At 46.5% G+C, this 19,184-nt stretch overlaps 1 protein-coding gene across 1 annotated transcript in view; it reads right to left on the reverse strand.

The window, feature by feature from the left end:
- The window catches only part of myo15ab (myosin XVAb), a gene marked incomplete at both ends in the record, with an annotated part of 142,713 nt that overhangs the window by 56,989 nt on the left and 66,540 nt on the right, over positions 1–19,184 (reverse strand). The window contains 7 exons of the mRNA XM_083764426.1: positions 437–557; positions 6,371–6,444; positions 6,627–6,703; positions 7,943–8,134; positions 8,606–8,678; positions 12,541–12,719; positions 14,250–14,356. Of these exons, the coding sequence (XP_083620552.1) occupies positions 437–557; positions 6,371–6,444; positions 6,627–6,703; positions 7,943–8,134; positions 8,606–8,678; positions 12,541–12,719; positions 14,250–14,356 (823 nt within the window). The remainder of the gene's footprint in view (positions 1–436; positions 558–6,370; positions 6,445–6,626; positions 6,704–7,942; positions 8,135–8,605; positions 8,679–12,540; positions 12,720–14,249; positions 14,357–19,184) is intronic.

The raw sequence follows: 19,184 nt of genomic DNA on the forward strand, positions 1-19,184 counted from the left end.
ATTTCCGGACTATAAGCCGCGGCTTTTTACCCATGATTTGAACCCTGCGGCTTATACAACGGTGTGGCTAATCTATGGATTTTTACAGCTAACGCAGAGCCATCTCAGGCTCTGAGCTAACGTAGCTGCGGCTTATAGTCCGGTGCGGCTTATAGTCCGGTGCGGCTTGTATATGGGATTTTCCCTAAATTTGGCTGGTGCGGCTTATATTCAGGTGCGGCTTATAGTCCGGAAATTACGGGTAGTCTAAACTAAGTATATGCATCCCCTGACTAGAGCTAATGTTTATCTCACAAATTACCTGCTAATATCGCATGAGGGTATAGTTAATGGAAAAACATGCATGAGTGCATTTTCTCCGGCCAACTTTCAGAGAATTGGCTTCATATTACACTTGAATGTAAACCCAGAGATAGTGCTCGTTATTCAGACTGACCTCCAGGTTGGGGTGGGGGGGAGTACAGGCTCTGTCCCCCCGGCTGTCCGTCACCCGAGCCTCTTCCCACGCCACCTCCCCCCCGCAGCCTGCTGGTCAACTCAGAGGCAGGGTCCACGTCCTGGAGACAGACAGACAGACAGACAGACAGACAGACAGACAGACAGACAGACAGACAGACAGACAGACAGACAGACAGACAGACAGACAGACAGACAGACAGACAGACAGACAGACAGACAGACAGACAGGGAAAGACAGACAGACACAAAACAGACAGAAATCTTAAGCATTTAGAGTAACAGTAAGCAAGGTACAAGTAAACACAAGGAAATACAACACATGCATAGAGACTGTAACCTAGGATCATTGGTAAACCAATAACCTTTGTGGAGAAGAGTCCTTTAATTTGCACAACAGCAGGGACAGGTGCGTCGGAGCAGGCAACCAGTGCGAACAATGAGAAGAAGAAAGGAACTTCCTACAGCCTGTCTTCACTCATAGCAGTAGTTTATTAGACGACTGGAGACGGAGTTACCTACAACATTTCGCTCTATATTACGACCTTCATCAGGTATCTGGTTACAAAAGCAACAGGTAACGGTTCTATGGAGGAACTCAGAGAGGCGAGGAGGACCAATCAGACACACACGCCACTCTGTTACCATGGAGAGAGGACAGCCCACACAGGTGGTAAAGGTGGTATTTTTTTAATCATTAGTAAACAAAAAACTAAAAAATGTTTAGTGTCGATGAAATAGATTACAATATACATTGATGAATGCATAAACAAAAGGTAAATCTAAAAGGTAATAGGTGTAGAGAAAACACTATCTGCACATAATAACACCAAAGAGTTGTGTATATATAGGCCTAGACCAAACAGGTATAAGGGTCTGACCTAAAAATAAAAAAATGACATCAAAAGCGGTCAATATACAAGGACTGTTGAGTGGACGGATGATAAAAGACTTGTTGGTGTTGTGGGATTGGGCACAGGTATACCACATGGATAATTACCATTGGGAATCGAGCTGTCGTTAATTTATTCTCACTCAACAGCCTTCGGTTTTATATAGACCACTTTTGATGAGCTTTTTGTATTTTTAGTTAGACCCTGTTTTCTCTGCTGGGCTCCAGCATCTATTACCTTTTACATTTATTTATAATTAACATTTTTCAATGTATATTCTAATATCTATTTCATTGACTGCTAAAAAATTAATTTTGTGCCGTAGTTTTCTTTTGTCATTTATTTACTAGGGAATTGAAAATGTCCACCTTTACCAGCTGTACCACCAGTGTCAGACTGGCGTGTGTGTCTGATTGGTCCTCTCTGAGTTCCTCTATATAACCATTACCCAAGAGGCCAATAGCAAGAGAGGCCAACTTTACCGCCCACCTCACGCAGGAGACAGGAAGAATGTTGGAGTCTATTCATTTGGGAGAGTGAACGTGAACACAGCTTATGATCCATTCCTTAACTCTAAGTTAACTAAATAATGGACCCATTCATCACAAGGCACACCATATTTCCAATATATTCATACTAAGAGTCCGGAAGAGTGCAATTTGATGGACGACACATAGGGGGCTCTGGCCCCATATTTAAGATGAGAATATGTGAATATTATAACATGAAATGAATGGACACATTAAAAGTGAAATAAAACATGTGTTCCAATGCTTAATAATAATATAATTTTCCATAACTGTCTCTCAATGTTCATCCACATGACGTTTGTCAGTGTTGTCAGCCTGGGAGAGGGGAGGGGGATGGTGGTGGGGAGGTCAGGGGAGAAGCAAACCACGCCTACTTTATTTAGGAGACTATTTGTAGGCTTTGTGTACCATGTCAACCTCTAGTGGCTCCAATGAAGTTCGCCCATCTTTATAAATTAACAATCTTTGCCATTACCTGTTGCTCAGATACCTGATGAAGGTCGAAACAGAGCGAAATGTTGTCACTCCCTCTCCAGTCATCTAATAAACTACTGCTATAAGTGAAGACACTGTGTGGGACTTCCTTTCCAAACCAAGAACTGTCTAAACCGTAAACACTATATATTTAAAAATCACACCTGTGTGAAGTGAGGGGCGCTAATATATTAAAGTCTAACTCATGTTGCTTTGATTAGGTGATGTAATGATGATGTAAAAGCCAGGAGGGAGGAGGATTTGGGACATGTGGAGCGGTGTCCCAGATGTTAAGGTTCTGACAGCTTCTGAGCAAAACTCAGAGCTTGTACATATGGCATCACAACATGGATGCAAAATCAAAGACATGAATCACTGCATGTGAGCTTTATGATGTGCGTGCGTGCGTGCGTGTGTGCGTGCGTGCATGTGTGTGTGTGTGTGACACGCACACAGACACGCAGTCCTCCACCCCGTGTGGGTGTCCACGGAGCCTAATATATGCGGCCTGCCGGGCAAGCTCCAAACGACTTTGAGCTTGTCTTTTGTCACGCTTCTAAAGTGTGAAGTTGCTTATTTGGGGCTTGTTTCCTATAATGTTGTTTAAACCAGTGGTTCTCAAACATATTCAAATCAAGGACCCCCAAATTAACACGACTTTGTCCACAGATTTGTGTTGTTAATGTTTCCAAAACATTTTAAATTTGAAACATTTCTCCCCAAGAGTTGTTTGAAGATAGCAGATCCACAAGCTCACAACGCGTCTCATCGGCTATTTTTAAATACTGGATATAGGTTTTAAGTGCGCATGTGGCCTATAGAGGGTATGCGCATGCATAAAGTGAATGGCAGATCGAGTGGCAAATCGAGTGAATTTAATGTTGTTTAAAGTCATTTAATGCAATCGAATAGGACTTTTCTGTGTGGATATATGGGCTGTCAAGTCCAGAAAGTAGTTTTTTGCTACTCAGTAGGCGTTCCCACATAACTTCCTGGTTTGATGATGATGTCACGTGCATATGCATACCCTCTATAATAAGAGTCGCTTCTATTGGGCATGTTTTCATAGACCTGGTGGCAACAGTGCTATTGTCATCGCGTCGTCATGCGACGCAGTGTGAATCAGGGATTTGTTTTCCCCCAGCGTGCGCGTGCATAGCCATGTTGTCTCATTAAATAGTGAAGCGCTTCATTTGGCCAGCAGTGTCAGTTCCATCCACAGCGTAAGAGGATCCCTGGTGTCGCCCCCGGGCTGGGCGCGGGGGGAAATCACCCCGGAGATCGAGTGGCTGTGACGACATGTTACGGTAACTGGGTAACGCAATCTGGTTGCTGCTGCTGGGTTGTCTGATACATGCTAGTGCCTGTTCAGCCACATCCGATCTGAGCACGGCTCAGAGCGCTCACTGTGTCACTGTCCCCCGACCCGACCGAGGAAAGGACCGAGGGTGCAGTGGTGGAAAGTAACTAAGTACATTTACTTAAGCACTGCACTTAAGTACAATTTTGAGGCATTTGTACTTTACTTGAGAGAATCCACTGAATGACCCCCAGACCCCACATTGAGAACCAGTGATCTAAGAGAAAACTTTATGCAGGGAAGTTGGATGTTTCTAGACACGCGAAGTCAAAGTCAAAGTCATATGATTTGTCACACACGTTATCGCAGTGAAATTTGTTCTCCGCATTTGACCCATCTCTTTTTTTTTTTTATTAAATTTTTATCCCACGATTTTGTAACCCATTTTTCACCCCTGTGTCAATTATCTAATGTGATCCTGGGCTCTACACACCCTCCGCCAACCTGGGGAGAGCAACGGACTTGAACTCATGCTTCCTTCATGCCTGAGTGTCCAAGTTGCTCCTTTACACCTGACAGGGGGGAGTTTCCCTGGTTCGACGTAGCGCGTGGAAGGAACACGTTATTCCACGTTATTCCATGTTATTCTAAATTTGACCCATCTCTTGGAGCGGTGAGCCGCAGCCAAGGAGCGGTGAGCTGCAGCGTGCGCCGCGCTCGGGAATAATTTGATTAGTAGATTTGACCCCCAATCCAACCCTTTGATGCTGAATGTCAAGCAGGGAGGCATTGGGTCCCATTTTTACAGTCTTTGGTATGACCCGGCCGGGGATCGAACCCCGACCTCCCAGGTTCAGGGCGGACACTCTAACCACAAGGCCACTGAGTTGATTTCAAATGCATTTATCAGTCACATCCTTCTTCAATAGTATAGAAGTTATTTAAGTGTTCATCATAAATTGACCTTCTTGAAATTGACAGTACCAAATCGCACCATAATATGGTTTCTAATCTCTATAGCTCCACATCTGACATTATGTGTGATATTGAGATTTATTATGTTATTGCTGTCAGGCAGAAATATCTTATGTCCATATTCTAACTTTTTGTGTTTTTTCATAAAGACATTATGTGACAACTGCAGTCTGCAGAAGTTAAAGAATTACGTATTTCCGCTCCCCACTAATAGTTCTCAGGTCTGGTGTTTGTCCTCTTTTTTTCTCAAATGGATTTGGCTAGGCGGCCGTTTGGCCTCGCCTTATCGTAGATACGCCACTGGTCTACGCAATGTATAATTTATAATTATACTAAATATTTAATTATTCGATTTGAGCAAAAAAAGTTATACTGTATGTAATAGTAATATTAATATATTATTCTTGCTCAGACAGTAATATGTAATACAATATATTACTTGACAAATTAAGGTAATAAGTAATAAGAAATATATTCCAAATATAAAGCAATATACCCAACACTGTGTCGGATCCACAAGCTCAAAAGATGGCATGTTTTGAGCTTCTAGATCTGAGCTTTGAGCTTGTAGATCTTTTGCTAGATTTGAAATTGAACCCTGAAAAGTAACAGTTTTGGACATAGGCCAATGAGGTTTCCACCCAACAGAGACCATATATGACGTTTCATGGTCTTGTGCTTTAATCTGTCAAATGATCCAGTGCGCTGAATCTCGCAATTGCATTAAGGCTCAACTCATAAAAAAGTTTCTCTCTCTTAATTGGATACTGACTTTAGACAGTTCTTCCATTTATTTTTGGGTTATTGGTTATTAATGTTATCTGACAGCTGGCTGAATGTGAAATATGACAAAACCTGAAAATTCATCTAAGAAGGGCTGTTACTATAGGCCTATTACTGTTTCATTAATCAATGTTAATAGAGCGTCGCAGTCCCGCCCCCTCGAGAGACCCGGAAAAGATATCCCCGTTCATTTTCCTCATAGACTTTTCAGAAAGTATTTATTTAAAGACGTTTACGCCGCGGACAAAGCCAACTTTTCTCGTGACAAATCATGACAACAAACAAAAAAATTCGGGCCAAAAAAAAAGAGGCAGTTTATAACACTTTTGTTGTTGTTTATCTTCTTTGTAATGATTTGTTTGGTCCAAAATATTGTGTGTGTTGTCATGATTTGTCACGACAAGAGTTGCAATTCTATCAATACTGGCACTCATTAATCTGCTTTCATCTATAGGTAACAATTTAGGCATTTAGCAGACACTCTTTATCCAGAGAGACTTACAATAAGTGAGAACAACACAAGGTAATACATCAAATGCATAGAAATAGTCATCTAGGATCATAAGTAAAACTATAAGAAGCTATATCATCCGTCTATCAGCAGAATATCCGCACATTTAAACTATAAACACTATAGAATGCCATAGAATGCCATATCAATAATGACCTGGCATCTGTCTACATAGCATGCTATCTAAATCTACATATTTTAGCCTTTGCATGAGCCTGTAAGGTCGTCGAGGCTGCGGGCTAAGGCGGAATCTGAAGAGGAATCAGACTATGGGGGAAGATTGCGAGTGAGCCTGCAGTGAGCCTGCAGTTCTGATTGCAGTGGAGAGTTCGTTCCATTAGTTTGGGAGCCAAAACATTCTGTAGGTGCCCATGCGTGCGCGTGTGTGTGTTGAAGTGTGTGTGTGTGTGTGTGTGTGTGTGTGTGTGTGTGTGTGCTTGCAACTTACTCCGGTTCCGTCAGAGAGCGCAGGGTCAAATAGGCTATCGAGATAACGGTCCATTCCCCGCTGTGGCTCAAAGTCTGCAAAGAGAGAAAGAAAATGCATGCAATTGAACTTGAACTCTGTAGTGTGTGTGTGTGTGTGTGTGTGTGTGTGTGTGTGTGTGTGTGTATGTGTGTGTGTGTGTGTGTGCGTGCGTTCGTGCGTTCGTGCGTGCGTGCGTGCGTGCATGCGTGCGTTCGTGCGTGCGTGCGTACAGTACCTTGAGTGTATGCATCGTATCCATTGGGCATAGCAGTGTCGGGGCCATCCTCATCGAACCCACTACCCAACAGGCTTCTATAAGACACAACAATGGCACAATCACACACAAGGAAAAAATAAAGCAGCGCCTTGTTTTCCTCTGGGGGTGTGGCACCTATGTTTTCAACCCCACTAATGTATAGACGTTCTGAATGCCCCTGCTGACAGATTCAGCAGCGTAGCTCGGAATCTGTTCATAAGAGAAGTGGACCAGTGGTCCGGGGACCACCAGTAGGCCTTGAGGGGGTTCCAGGTGGTCCCCGGTTGGTAACCAAATGGACCCTTATAGATCTTTAACTCTTGAGAGCTGGGTCCATTTGGTTTCATTTTACGCTCTCAGGAGTTAAATTATTGTTAAAAATCTGCATTACTTAATTTACACGAAGTCTACACATTTAGAATGTTTATTTTGATTGACGTTTGCCTGTTGTCTCTCCTATTAAACATCAATACAGCATGAAATTGTGGACAAAATCTTACAACAAAATATTCTTTAGTTTTGGGTCTGAGAGGCTAAATGTCATCATCAAATGGTGATGGTCCGTGGCTCAAATGCAGAATAAATAATGGGCCTTGATAAGAAAAGGGTTGAAAGAAATAGTCCTGTAATTAAAGAAAAAGAAATCCTCTTAGGTTGTTCTAAATAGCTTTATTTTGTTTCTCAACTGATTCTGACAGGACATTAGGTCTACTAGCCAGGATAACAAATCTACCCTAATCTGCTCACTGCAAATACCCTAAATTTGCCTTAATTCAAGATGCCACCATTGACAACCTATTATAAGGCAATATTTTCTAAACTTCATTATGCTTTAAGTAGCATGTGACGTGTCAAACTAGGGGGTTTTCATGATTCTGAATCCATTCCAAACCTTAGTTTTGCATGAAAAACACTCCTTGGACTAAATTTGGCCATAGCCACAATACCCAAATGTCCCCAAAATGTCCCCAAACTGTGGAGTGTTTTTTGTGCAAAACGAATGCTTGGAATGAATTCAGAGTCATAAAACCCCCTAGTTTGACACGTCACATGCTACTTAAAGCATAATGAAATTTAGAAAATATTGCCTTATAATAGGTTGTCAATGGTGGCATCTTGGATTAAGGCAAAATTAGGGTATTTGCAGTGAGCAGATTATGGTAGATTTTCTATCCTGGCTAGTAGACCTAATGTCCTGCCAGAATCAGTAGAGGAAAAATAAAAGCAGACCAACCTCTGCCATTTAATTATTGGACTAAAAGCCACTGCTTTAGAGATCAGGGTTAGGGTCTTACATGCTAGCGTTGGGTCGGACCCGGGCCGGCTCCTGGGCACTGATGATGAAGTAGCTGGGTCGTTTGGGGAAGTCAGCCGGAAGCTCCAGGTCCGACATGAGATCCATCACGTAGTCTGAGCCCTCTAGCTCCACCCACTGGGCGTGTTCCTTCAGACACACCGACCAACCGCGACGGCCCTCTGTCACACCTCTGCACGCACGCACGCACGCACGCACGCACGCAGGCAGGCAGGCAGGCAGGCAGGCACGCCCGCACGCACGCACGCACGCACGCACACACACACACACACACACACACACACACACACACACACACACACACACACACACACACACACGAAACAGTTATTAGTGAATAAGTTATGTTTTATTAGCTAGTTTGATGTTTGCAAAAAATAATTGTTCAAGTATAAAATATGGATGCATAATTTTTTAAACCTTTGGTTGCTTTGAATGCCAGCATCAGTGTTTTGTACTCTGTGCGGGCAGCAACCGGGAGCCAATGGAGGGAGTGTAGAAGGGGGGAGACATGTGAGAATTTTGGCTGGTTGAAGACCAAGCGTGCTGCGGCATTCTGGATCAATTGGAGAGGCTTAAGTGTACATGCCGGTAGGCATGTACAGTACATCGTGTGTATTTTTAGGGTGAAAGTGCATGAGACCTGTGTTGGAGGATGTCCTTGGCCAGGTCTTCTCCCGTGGTCCAGGAATGGAGGGGACACAAGAAGGACACGTCTGGAGGACAGACAGAGGACCAGTTATTCACTGGTATCATTCCTTGAGTTCCTTTCATGACCAGCCAGCCACCCGGTCAAAAATAAACAAAATGTATGATCCCAGGGGTTTGACTCATATTGATCATGAATCAACTGACTGCGAGAAAACACTGCCGAATTAGTTACATTTTCGCCTGAAACAGACTGTATTAAATATATCGTAAACGATACAGAGACACCTGCCCGACAATGTCGCCCAGACAGTTTGTATATTTTTGGACAATGCTTATACAGTATGAGACGATTTTAAGATGATCCGATGTTATTCTCCATCAGAGGTGGACAGTACTGTAACTGAGTACTGTAGAAGTACAGATTCTGAGGATCTGTACTTTTTTTATACTCCTAAGCCCCGTTCAGATAAAAAAAAGCTGGAAATTAAAAAAAAGCAAAACTCATTTCCACGCAGCTTTTTTTTAGAAAAGTGGGCGTGTACAAGGTACCTGTCACTCAAGCTGCCTGGACTGGCTTTGAGACAAGACACAGGCAGTTTTTTAGCAGATGCACATTTGAAAGTCTAAAATGTAAAATAGCGACTGTATAGGAGAAATAATTATATATTTAGTTACATCATAACCTATTTATCAGTGAATAAATAATATAATCTTGGTCAACTTGTTTGTAAATAACCGAACGGACCGGATCTCAATCCTCCCCAGTCTTCAGTGCTCATCTCCCCCCTGCACTCTGCGTGAATGCAGGATCACTTCTACCCAGAAACCGTGACAATCCACTGGGAACACGGAACACAACCTGTTTTCACCGCTTCGACAACTTGTTTCTCATATAAACTTTCATTTCTAATCGATAAAATCTGCTATGGTCTTGCCAAATATCCATTCATATTTCATATACAGCCCATATTAAAAAAGTTTATTTTTTAATTCGGAGATTCGGGCCGCACAGCTTTCGGAGAGGCAAATGGTTTTGTGAAATTATCTCAACTCCGCCTCCTCAAACCACGCTGTGCTCTGATTGGCTACACGCAGCTTTTAAAAGCTCCAGATTTTCAAAGCTGCTTTAAAGTTAAGTTTTGGGGAGAAAAAAAGAAAGCAAAAAAAAAAAGCTGTTCATTCCAAGCTTCAAAACGCAAAAGCTGCTCTGCATAGAGATAACATGTGACCACAAAGCTAAAGCAGAAGCTAGCTTCTGCAATGTGAATGGGGCTTTAGGCCTATTCATAGTCCAGTTTTCGCTGTGAAGAAGTGAAAAAACAGAGAGATGCTGTGTTGTGTGAGCGGTGACGTCATGTTTATTATATAAATATATTATGTTTAACTTTTACTCTTGCCAACGCGGAAGTTGTTCCCCAAATAGAGAAAAACTTCCGCGACCCATGGGATGAACGAGTGACGTCAGGTACTTCGGTACTCAATACAGATGGATGAACAGACACACACACACACACACACACACACACACACACACACACACACACACACACAGAGAGAGACACACAGGGTTCTCATAATGAGATGATGCCAAACTGGAAACATGTGTTCATTGAGAGAACACGCATGGAGCAATAATTGCGCCGTGATGCTGAAGGCGTTTCTGAACATGTGACCAGCGGGCCGAGGATAATCTCACAGATGTTGTATATATACTGGAAACACTGGCAAGGTGCGCCGATCCTCCCAACAACAGCTTACAGTACAGTACACCATCACATGCATAGATAGCATGTTATGTAGACCAGGGTTTCTCAAAGTGGGTGCCGTGGTGGAACCCCCAGGGCCAGTCCAGGGTTGACCGCAGAACACTTGGAATTCATCAATATCACTTCAGTTAAACCACCTGTCTTAGAGTCTATTATGCTTAGTAAACCAGACCTGAGTTGCACTGTACTTTTTCCATTTACCCCAACTCTCTTCACCTGGAATGCACGCATGCGCACACGCACACACGCATGCGCACACGCACGCACAGAATGAGCCGGGCATCCTCCTCCTATCCTATCTGCCATGTTATCTAATCCTCAGCTGAACTTGGCCAACAGGCCAGAGGACAGATTAGTTGGATGAGAGGAGGAAATTAGAGAGACACAGATAAGTCCTCGGTGCGCGGCTGAATAGTAGCGATGCATCAATCACTAGGGCTCAGGTGAAAACAGGTGAGACGGGGTCAGCAGGGGGAGAGAGAGAGAGAGAGAGAGAGAGAGAGAGAGAGAGAGAGAGAGAGAGAGAGAGAGAGAGACACACACATGGGCAGAGAGAGAGAGAGAGAGAGTGTCAGTCAAAGATGAGACACAGTTAAATACAGCTGGCTTCATGTGCTGTGCCCGTTTATTTTTTTTTCTAATCCTGGCAACTACAACGTATATTACGGCACAAATGAGACCGATGCCGAGTTATTCAAAGAGTGCAATAACTAAAGAAGAGATGGAGATATTAATGTGTCAGTCTACTGCCAAATCATGTTTCAATCCATTTATTCTTTACATCTTTGCCATCCGTGTCTTTACTGACAAACTGATTTGATGGCAATGGTGTTTATGGCAAAAGCCTGGCTGGGTGATTATTACTACAACTTGCAAAAATACACTCTAAGCTAAGAGTTGCGTGGTACAACTAAAGCCTTTATGTAGTGTAAAAAGTGTAAAAACACATTACGACAGCATCAAGACCCGCCAAAATACATTTTAGTCGACTAAATCAACTGTAGATTTAGTCGACTACATTTTATGACATTTAGTTGACTAAAACTAGACTAACACTAAGACATTCCAGGTGACTAAAATGTGACTAAATGAAGTTTCAGTCCAAAGACTATGACTAAACTAAAATAGAAATTTGCTGCCAAAAACAACACTGAAACCAAGTTGTGTCACTCAACAGTGCTCTTGCACTGTTGAGTGATCCCCTTTAGTGGCATTTTTTCCCCTTCTTATTTGTTTCTGTACAGATTGGTTCGTGGACGAGATAAGACTTTGAGTAGCCTATTCCAACTGAAATGTAACCGGGAACGCTGTGATTATGTCGTTGAACTTGAAGGACTACACGGTCAGCTAACTTTACTTAATCCTCTTGGTTCCATGTGGAACATAAGGGTGTGACTATCTGCTTCCATCTGGTCCTATCCTGTGCAGCACGCTGTGCCTCGTCCCATCTTCACTTCTGAGGTCACAGTTCTTCGCCAGGTTGTTTTTGGCCGCTCCCTTGTTTCCTCTTTTGCATCAACTTTATGAATGCTGTCCTGGTCCATTCGGAGGACATGTCCAAGCCATCCGGTGGTGTTTAATTTCCGGCAACACATTGCGATCTTTTCTGGCCCAAAAAAAGATGCAACATATCTTCCAGAGACACCCATTGTGGACTGAGTTGATCTTTTTCCATGTCGCTCTCAAACACTCGCCAGCATTCTGAGCCATACTGCTAAACTGACTGCTGTTACATCTTGGCTGGATCTTGGTTTTCAGGCCGTACTGCTTGGATTTACAGCTGGTCCGAAGGCTTGCTATCACGAGCTATCACGAGCCTAAAGGTGGTCGCACATTGGTGCGATTTTTGGCTGCGTTTTGCGGATCCAAAAGTAGTAGGCTATCACTAGCTGTCAGCCTGTCACCAACACTCCACTCCACTAGACTAAACAGATAAAATCGAATGAGTGAGTGAGTATGTGAGTACGTGCGTGTGTGGTTCTCACTATCAAAGTAGTGTGTGTGTGTGTGTGTGTGTGTGTGTGTGTGTGTGTGTGTGTGTGCGTGTGTGTGTGCGTGTGTGTGCGTGTGTGTGTGTGTGTGTGTGTGCATGTGTTCTCACTATCGAAACAGTGTGTATATGTGCGTGCGTGCGTGCGTGTGTGTGTGCGTGCGTTCTCACTATCGAAGCAGTGTATGTGCAGCACGGTGTAAGCTCTCTTGCGGTTGGCGGTCCACTCCAGCAGGCAGGGTGGGTAGGTGCGCACGTACTCGGGTCCGGCGCTGGTGCGCTGCAGGGCCTGCAGGAGGCGGTGTTGACACACACACTCGTAGCCGTCCGGAGCATAGTCTGACACAAACCTGCAGCGAGAACAACCAAACAACCATGAAGCAGACGGATGAATGAACAGTATGAATACAGTAGACTGGGTTGTTATTGTATATCTATCGCCCGCCTATGCTCTTAATGTTAAATGTTTAATGATGGTTGTTTAATTGTGCCGAGCAGGGAGAAAAATGTAGCAGAGCCGAACGGCCAAGATAAAATATTGTTGTATGTACACTTGTTTTCTCATTCTGTAATAAATATTGGTTAAATATATTCGTGAGTACATTTACTTAAGTGCTGTACTCGAGTGCAATTTTGAGGTATTTGTACTTTACTTGAGTAATTGCAATCTCCAGTATTTTAACTTCTACTCATTTCAGAGCTAAAATTAATTAACTAATTTGAAAAATGTAGTTACTTTGGAGATTTTAAATTTGATTAGAAAACATACATTAACCACTTCAGCCATACATTTCGGCCATTTGAAAATAGCAGATCTACAATGCGACGCATTGTGAGCTTGTAGAACGGCTATTTGCAAAACATTTTGTACACATTTCAATCTTGTGAAATGGGACATTCTGCAATGTGAGTACGTTTACTTTTAGTACTGTAAGTACATTTTGATGCCGATACTTTTGTAGTTTTACTTGAGTACATATTGAATACGGGACTTCTACTTGTAACGGAGTACATCTATATTGCAGTATTGATACGTTTACTTAAGTACAACATTTGAGCACTTTTTCCACCACTGAGTAGATGTGTGAGCATTTTGCATACATGGACATTAATTAACATCTGCATGCAAGTGCACACGTGCAGACGCAAATGTACACAGAAACCATATGGTCACTGTTGGTCGGGTGCTGGAAACCTCATAATTATGTCAAAAACTGTTACTTTTCAGGGTTCAAATTCAAAGTAAGCGCGGCATGTTTAGAGCTTTTAGATGTGCTACTTTGTATGCTTTTGTGTGACGCTGTAGTATGATCGAGTAGGGAGTCGATTTAAGAAATAACACAAAAAGTTAGAATATGGAGATAAGAGGATTTTCCACCCGACCATACGATGATTTGCACGCGGAACACGCAGAAGCACACAACATGGAGTCAGACAGCTATGTTGTGAAACGTGATTGATGCCTTTTTCAGACCCATCTTTTTATTTGTTATTCTTAAAATTGCTAAATACAATGCAGTAGTACTTACTGTAGTATTGATAATTTACATTGCAAAACGATTCGATACCAATTATTTACATTGCAAAACGATACGATTCAAAGTAAAACAATATTTGCTGTTATCGTTGTACTTCGATACAGTTACTATATCGTTACACCCCTAGTAGGTGGACACCTGTGATACTATAACTCACTGGATCTCACTCAAAGTATGGTCCAGGGACCCTTATGAGTATGACGGAGGGTTCCAAATGGACCCTTAAGGTGGCTGCATGCTACCATTTTAAGTGATCACCCAGTCACCTTGTAGGTGGATACTAGGCGCTCATGATAGACGGGTGATCTAACTGCACGTGGCCAGTGCATAAATGAGTCTTACTTGAGCAGGTACTTGGCCAGCCTCTGAGAGGGCAGAAAGGCAGAGAGACAGGCAGTGAGAAGGAGCCAGCCCCGCTCAGCGTTGAGAATGTTTGGGTTCCGCCACACCTGGTCGGGAGAGAGCAGAGGATAAGGAGAGGAGATGAGTGCACAGGCGATAGGAGACAGGAAGTGAACATGCACTTGGGGTTACAGGCAGGACAATTATATGTTAGGCAGTTGAAGTGAAGGCTGCAGAATCTCTCAAGGTGTTATGAAATTCCTTGACGCTTGATTGGTAACGTTGTTTATATCTCACATACCTTAACCAATAGCAAATTATGCACACGCACCTTCTACTTTGTACCACACCGGATAGATACTACATGTACAGAATGTGTAAATATGTACATAATTAGTTTAATTTTATTGATGTCTCTCCCTCTCTTCCCTTTGCCTGAAGAAGAGGAGGGGGTTCTTCTTCCCTTGTTCTTATAGGAATAATATTCATAGTTCATAATTTTTTCGGTGGTGAGGTGACCACCGAACTACAACATGACGTCACAGAGCTGCGGTGAAGAGCATACCACCGCCCTTCTCTCTGTTTTTACTCACCACCGCTCCACGTTATTACAGCTCCGGTGGTCACCTCACCACCGAAAATCCAGACTATGAATAGGCCGTTAGGGTTTTGGGAACGGTGTCGGACTAGTGCCTGTCGGACTGTACGTCGGACCAAACACATGCACCCTTGGAACTAACCCCCTCAAGGACCCCTGGGTAACCTGGATTTTGACAGACAGACACTGCTAACTGACTGTTTATCTAAGCTCATCTCGCTCAAGAATCGCCTAAGGGTGGCGCCATTTCCATGGTGCCAACACAGAATAAATCCATATACTCACGAAACAATACTGATTGGGTCGTGCAGCTGTCTGTCACGACTGTGGCTGCAAGCTCCGCCCAGAGTCTATAAAGCAGCACACAGCCGGAAAAGACGTCATTCCTGCCTTTTTCTGCGCTGACACAGATTTTCTAAGACTACCACTTCCATAACTCCGTTGAGACTTTTATTCCCCCTGGACGAGTGCTTCACTTGTACCCTGGAATTCGCGGTGGAAACCCGGTGGTCTTACACTCACGAGAACGAAACGCAGTAAGTTTCAGAAACAATAAAAAAGGGGCTTTTTTCCTGTCAGTGCTGTGAAGCCTCTCGGACATAGCCCCGTTAGCCTTGGCTAACACTAGCTTAGCTTTAGCCTAGCTGTTGACAAACGCTAGCTTAGCTGTGGCTCAGCCTAACCAGTGTCGGGAGACCTCGCGTTAGCCGCGAAGCCCTGCCTGGACCGTGGAACAAGAGCCAGCCGACGATAGACAAGACACAGCCGCTCGTCGGAAAGAAGTTCAGCCCGGCGACCCGCGGAAGTCAATCTGCACTGCTCTGCTAACGGTGAGTTGATAAACCTCCGCTTTGCAACCCCAGTTAGCTTGTTTTCTCCCCTGTTTTCTCTACACTATCGTCGGAAACCTTGAGGGACCCTACTAGCTAAAACGCAGTTTTCACAGACTCCCTCGGCCCGCGCTGACCCACGTTCTTTCCCGCCACGTTGTGTCGTAAGACCCCGTCGGCTCGGAAGCCCGTTTCCACGGCTATCACAGGCTCCCACACGGCCGCAAGGCCTAGCGCTAGATCGGCGACGCACGTTGCTCCGTGCCGAAAGGCCCTAGCTACTAGCTAGCTACTATCTAGCTGCCCTCTGGCTACTTCTAGCCTCCTCTAGCTGCTATCAGCTACTCCTGTTGCTTCTAGCTACTGTTGACTGCCCCTGGCTCTTGGTGTGTGTTTCTGTAGCTGTTTATAGTGACTTCTAACGTCATCTGGCTACACCTAGCGACTTTGTGGCTATATGCTAGCGACTTCTAGCTACTTCTAGCGGAATCTAGCGGAATCTAGCGGATTCTAGCTACTTTTTCTCCAGACCTCTGGAGAACACTGCGCTTGGCCTACGAAACTCTCTCCTTGTGTCGGAAGACCCTGGTTGGTTTTTTCTAGCCTCTTTACACCTCAGTGGATAGTTGAAAAACGACACTAGTCAACATGGCTACTGGCAGTGACACTACGCGGCACGACCAGACCCAGGAGGACCGTGAGCGGATCTGTTTCAGTCGTACCTGTAACAGAACCCTGGCGTCAGACGACCCGCACACCTCGTGCATGTTCTGTTTAGGCCTTGAGCACGCTCGTCAGGCCTTCGAGACACATGGTTTCTGTCCATGCTGCCTTGTCCTCACTACTAAGGACAAGGGCCGCCGCCTCTCACGGGTCGGCGCACACTTCAGAAGGATCGCTGACAACCCCGTCCGGGGCCCTAACAGCGATGGAGGTCCTGACCTCAGAGCTACCCTGTCCCGCCCTGCCGTTGATCCTTGGCCCTCCCTTCCTACTCCCAGTGGTAGGATCCCTGCCAAGTCCGGCTCCACTGTGACCAAGCCTAAGGCCCGCCCTACGGCAACGGTCACGGGACGGGATTTGACCATTGGGTCTAAATCACCGACCAGGAAGGCGCCCAGGATAGCGATGAAGAGGGCCCCATCCCTCCGTTACGAGGAGGAGCCCTGCGAGGACGCACGGGCCAGACCACAACCGGCGCCTAGACGTCGCCAGCCGGCCGCGTCCTTCACCAACGCCTGGACTGACAGAGCCGGAAGGGCCCGCAGTCCTGACACTTACTACAGCTCCGCCGGTGCTGCTAGAGCCGGAATGGCCGGCAGCTCCGCCGGTGATGTCTATCCCCCACAGCGTATTAACGACAACTGGGGCGAGGAAATGGAAGAGGTGGATCCTCGAGACGACCTGCCCTCATACCAGGATCCCCATACGGAGGATTTCACGGTCCTCGACGAGGTGTACTCCGACGACGAGGACGACAGGTCCTCTGACCCCGACGTCATCCTGGACCGTGACGTACGCTTCGGTGACCTACCGGACACCGACCAAGCGGACCCGGACAACCTCCCTCCACTGGATCTCCTCCCTCTGGACAAGGCAGACATTGTGGAGGTGTTCATGGTGGCGGCCATCAGGTGTGGCCGTGCATGGCCAACAGCGGCGCCCCCTCCACCAGAGGAAGAGGAATGGGGATCACGCCTCAGACAGACCGCCAAACCGGTCCCTCGAGTCAAACTTCCCTTGGCCCAAGGTTTCAAAGCCCACCTGACAGCCATGTGGAAGGAGCCGCTGACACCGCTCCCCATGCCGCGCCGCGTGGGCCTCTCCCTGGACACTGAGGACATGCCCACGGTGGGCCTCGACAAGATGCCGGCCATCGACAGGATCATGGCGGCTTTCCTCCTAGACCCCTCCTCCTCCCATGTCACCCCACTGTCCAAGGACCCAGTCCTGACAGATAGGAAGGACAGGGAGGCTTCCGCAGCCAATGGGAGGCTCTACACACATTTGGCATCGGCTGGCAGGCACCTCAATGCCGCCCTCCTGCTGCAGGGGTCTCTCACGAGCCTGCTGCTGGAAATGGGGGACTCCCCATCTCCAGAGCAGATGGCAGAGGTTCGTCGTCTCCATGACGAGTCTGTAGACTTCGTCCACACCGTCACAGAGCAGGTGGGGAGAGCTATGACTCTCTCCATCATGGCGGAGAGGGACAGATGGCTCGACGTCTCTCCAGACCTGCCTGCAGAGACCAAGGCGAAGCTCCGGAAGGCGCCCATCAAGCCTGGTGGCCTCTTCGAGGGGACACTGGAGGAGCTGGCTCTGACCTGGGAAGGCCAGAAGAAGGGTCGTGAGACCCTTGCTGCCTACGCCGCTCCGGCTCAGCGTACACGCCAGCCTTCGCGCCAGTCCTCCCGCCCACCTACGCGCCAACCCCAACGCACCAGCGGTGGTAGGGGTGGTCGCTCTAGCTCCAAGCCCCGCCGGGAGAGGACAGGAGACCAGCAGGCACCGTCCGGTACCTCGGCCAACGCCCCCAGCCGTGACAGACGCCCGGCTGGGCGTGGCCGCGGCCAACCAACCCATGGCCCCAGACGAGGCCAGGGCAGAGGCCGTCGGGAGCCGCAGAACAAGTGACACCGTCCCCGTCCCAGGGGAGACGAGACCAGACGTCTCCCCTCCCCCCCCGAGCCCGGATTCGAGTGTCCTTCCCACACTCAGACCGCCCAGGAAGAGGCGGCGGCTCATGATGCGGAGCGTCACCACGGGTGCGGCCGTTCATCAGAATGTTGTTGTTCCAAATGTTGTAAATGTTTATTTTCCTGTAATAAAGGCCTTGATGCCATTAAAAACAAAACAACAACAACAACATCGGGGGGACATGAACCCACTGCCAGGAGTAGCCCCCGGGCTCTCCGACACAGTGGGGCGGGACCTTGGCCTTGTGGCGGGCCTAAACGCCACTGGCAGGACGGGTCATGCCGAAATTTTCTCTGGTCCACCAGGGGGCGCCAGCCCTGCGCGACGACGCGCTCCCCTGGCGATGGAGAACCCCCTTGCGCGTCGCCTGACACAGTGGGAACTGTGCGGAGCGTCTCCTTGGGTTCTCCGCACCATAGCGAGAGGTTACAGGCTCCAGTTCGCTATGAGACCCCCTGCATTCGGAGAAATCCTCTACTCCGATGCACGCGGCGAAGCGGGTCAGGTTCTCCAGCAGGAGATCAACTCTCTGCTGGAGAAGAAGGCTGTCAGAGAGGTACCCCTGAGCCAGAGTCGCAGCGGGTTTTACTCACGCTACTTCCTGGTCAAGAAGAAGGGGGGGGGGCTGCGTCCAATCATGGACCTACGAGCTCTCAATCGGTACCTCAAGTCCTTCCGCTTCAAGATGCTGACAGCCAAGTCTCTTGTGCGCTCTATACGCATGAACGACTGGTTCACATCTATAGACCTGAAAGACGCCTACTTTCACATCCCTATCTACCCACCTCACAGGAAGTTCCTGAGGTTTGG

The sequence above is a fragment of the Protomyctophum parallelum genome (genome assembly GCF_964188405.1).
Source record: "Protomyctophum parallelum genome assembly, chromosome: 5".
NCBI lineage: Eukaryota > Metazoa > Chordata > Actinopteri > Myctophiformes > Myctophidae > Protomyctophum > Protomyctophum parallelum.